This window comes from Cajanus cajan, chromosome 1 (assembly GCF_000230855.2).
Source record: "Cajanus cajan strain Asha chromosome 1, NIPB_CcT2T_4, whole genome shotgun sequence".
NCBI classification, from domain to species: domain Eukaryota; kingdom Viridiplantae; phylum Streptophyta; class Magnoliopsida; order Fabales; family Fabaceae; genus Cajanus; species Cajanus cajan.
Genome location: NC_138517.1, coordinates 49526477 through 49529898, shown reverse-complemented (window position 1 = coordinate 49529898; position 3422 = coordinate 49526477). Strand labels below are relative to the sequence as shown.

The 3422-nt window shown below is 27.7% G+C and overlaps 1 protein-coding gene across 1 annotated transcript; it reads right to left on the bottom strand.

The window, feature by feature from the left end:
- Positions 1 to 1822: 1822 nt before the first annotated feature.
- On the bottom strand, positions 1823 to 3188 carry LOC145954728 (uncharacterized). The gene is made up of 2 exons (XM_083069420.1): positions 2756 to 3188; positions 1823 to 2664 (listed from the first exon to the last, which is right to left on the bottom strand). The coding sequence occupies exons 1-2, from the start codon at positions 3186 to 3188 to the stop codon at positions 1823 to 1825; spliced, it is 1275 nt and encodes a 424-aa protein (XP_082925546.1).
- Positions 3189 to 3422: the final 234 nt, after the last annotated feature.

Genomic DNA, 3422 nt, shown 5'->3' with positions numbered 1-3422 from the left:
TATCAACAATCACTCAAATAATATCCTTCCAACATTTAGCTAACCTAATTTGTGATAAGAAAATTTTGCAAATGCAAGAGTTTCTTTTAAGTAGTAAAATACCCAATTCACATGGACCGCGTTTTTGGATTGTGCAATTATCACAATTTAATGAAAAGTTAGATAATTGAGAAAAGATAAATTTAAATTTAAATTTTATATTTTATGAAGATCATTTCAAGAAGATAAATTATATAATTAAAATTAAGATAATTAAATAAAAGGGATAGAAATTGATTTAGATAATACTTTGAGGATATTTCAATATTTTACTTATTTCTCTTTGAAAGTGAATTAACTTAAGATACCCATTGTTCTCATTCAAGATATGAAAGGGTGTCTAATTGAATTAACTTTCACTATCGTACTAGTTATGTTCAATTAAACTCATTATGTTATATTTTAATTTAGTTGACAATCAAATGTTAAAACTACTTTCATGATTTAAAATATAATTCCAATTCTTTTCATTCTCATATTTAAGTTCACCTTTCTGCTCTTTCCTATAATATATAAGATTATGAAAAACAATAGTCAAATGTTTTGCATATATAAAAGACTAAGAAATTAGATCAAGAAAAAAAAATATATATATATATATAACAAGTAAATAATTTAGTTAAACAAGAAGGTTAATAATGATATGTTTGGATGAGAAATTTGAATGAAGTGATTCTGTTTTTTTTTTTTTTTTTTGAAGTTAAAATACCTTGGAGTGAAATGCTTTGTTTGAATGGAAAATTTACAAAATATTTGAAATCCAAGTATTTGTGAAATTATTTGAAATAGAAGAATTTCAAATTCTCTCAAAAAAGTAAAAATTTAAAAATTTTCATATTTTTTCTTTCTTACCATACCTATATAAAAAAATATCAAATTATTATTATTATTGAGTATTCAAAATATTTTTTAAAATTATTAAATATCATCTAATATTAATTTTTAAAATTAGCTAATATTTATATTTATAAAATTTAATCTTAAAATCTCTCTCTCAATATATATATATATATATATATATATATATATATATATATATATATATATGTATGTATGTATGTATATATAATCAATTTTATCATGATGAAAAATAAATTACCATATCCAAATTAAAAATTTAAATTTAAGAATTTTAAAGTAATTTATCCAAATAAAATATTTAAATAATAATAAAAATTAAAATAATTGAAATTTTCATAAATTTATAAAATTTCTTATCCAAACATATCATATACCATATGTCTCATGAGTAATTCTCAAGAAATACATTAAAGAGAAAGAAAGAGTAAACAGAGACTTTTTTTTTAATATACCATTTTTTTTAATTATTTAAATAACTTAAATTCAAATATATTTACCTAAGTATACCACTTAGATTTTTAGGTGAGAATCGGTTACTGGGTAACCGATTTCTCAAAGGGATTTTTGCAAATTTTTGAAAAATCCCTTTGAGAAATAGGTTACCCAGTAACCGATTTCTCAATGGGCCATTTTTTTTTTCTTTTTTTCATTTTTTGTTTTTTTTTTATTTTTGATTTTTTTTTCCAGATTTGTAATTTTAAATTTTTCGTATTTTAATTTTAAATTTTCAGTTTTTTTAAAAGTTTTTAGTAATTCTAAATAAAATAATTTAGTTAAGTTTTTAGAATAAGAATAAATAATGAAATAATTATTAACTAAATAAATAATGAAATAAATATTAATTAAAATTTATAAATAAATAAAAATATTTATTTAAAATAATAGTAAATAAAATACAATATTTGGAAGGTTTGATGACATTTTAAGCTTGGTGACTTGAACTTTCATGACGATAAGGACATTTCTTCTTTGAGTGACCTACATTTCTGCAGAGAGAACATCTTCTTGGTTGTCCTAATTCAACCATATCTATTTCAGTGCGTATTCTGGATGACTTTGGACGACCTTTTTTATTTCTAATCTTTTCCGGATTTGGTATGATTTGTGATTCTTCACAATCCGGCCAATAAGATTCATTAGGCAGTTCACCAAATAATTCGTTATACATATTTGAAATATATTGTAATGTGTATACCGGATCTATGTAAGATTTATAATCGTGGTGAACATGCTTATATGCAGCAACAACATGGGAGCATGGCATGTATAGCTTTTGGAAATTTCCACAGTCATACCAGTTGTCATGTAGTCTAACCGTGAAAGTTCTAGTAGGTTGTGTTTCCCTTGGGTTAATGGTCTCTTGCACCAGAAAACGTGTACTGTGATGATCAAATTCGAGGACATGATGACTATTAGCCTTTGATTCTGCATCTTTCATGGCCATATTCATTATTTCCGTATAAACTTGGCCAACCCTAAGTTTAGCATCGACTTCCTTCCCCCTTTGGATGAATAAGGAATTACATCTCTTATAAGTCGACATGATGATTGCAGAAATTGGCAAATTTCTTGTTTTTTTAAGAATGGAGTTAATTGCCTCAGCCAAGTTGGTAGTCATGTGTCCCCATCGTCGGCCACCGTCCCATGCAAGAGTCCATTGTTCTTTTGGTATGGTGTTGAGCCATTCAATTACACCTTCGATTTCTAGTTCGCTCCTTAGCGTGTTGTAGTAGTAATTGAATCTTGGCTCAGTCATCCCATAAGCTGTGAAATCAGATTAGGAAAAAATGAACAATTTAGTAATGTTGAAATATGGTGAAACAAATTAAAGTAATTAATGATGCTAAGTACATACCCATATTGATGATTAATTTTTTTTGTTCTGTATTATTGAAATGCCTCATGAAGTTTTGATCTATATGGCGAATACAGAACACATGCACTGAATTCTCGAGTGTCCAACCACTGCCTTGTCTAGCGTAGGCATTTTGGATAGACTCGTGCCTGCCCGAAATTAAGCAAAGGCCATCTTGAGGGCAAACATGTCTTTTGAGATAATGTAGAAAGAAAAACCATGCTTCTGCTGTTTCACCCTCAACAATTGCAAAGAAAATTGCAAAGATTTTGTTGTTACCGTCTTGAGCCACGGCCACAAGGAGAGTTCCTTTGTATTTACCATACAAGAATGTGCCATCAACTTGAACAATGGGTTTGCAGTATTTGAACACATCGATACAAGGTTTAAATGTCCAAAATACTCTATGGAATTGAACATAATGATGAATCATCTCACCTTGTTGGTTGTATAGTGGCCTTGTCCAAAATACTGCTTTAACTTCATTTGTAGTTGTAGTCTGGCATCAAATTGATAGAGTCCAATTGCAATTTGGCTTATGGACACCAATCCCCAATGAAGCTCATAATCTTGATAAAATGCACGAAATAGACATGAGAGGACATAGCGACACCAACTGGGCTGAACAACATGCAGACTGGATTTCCATTTGGAAAGACAGACGCAA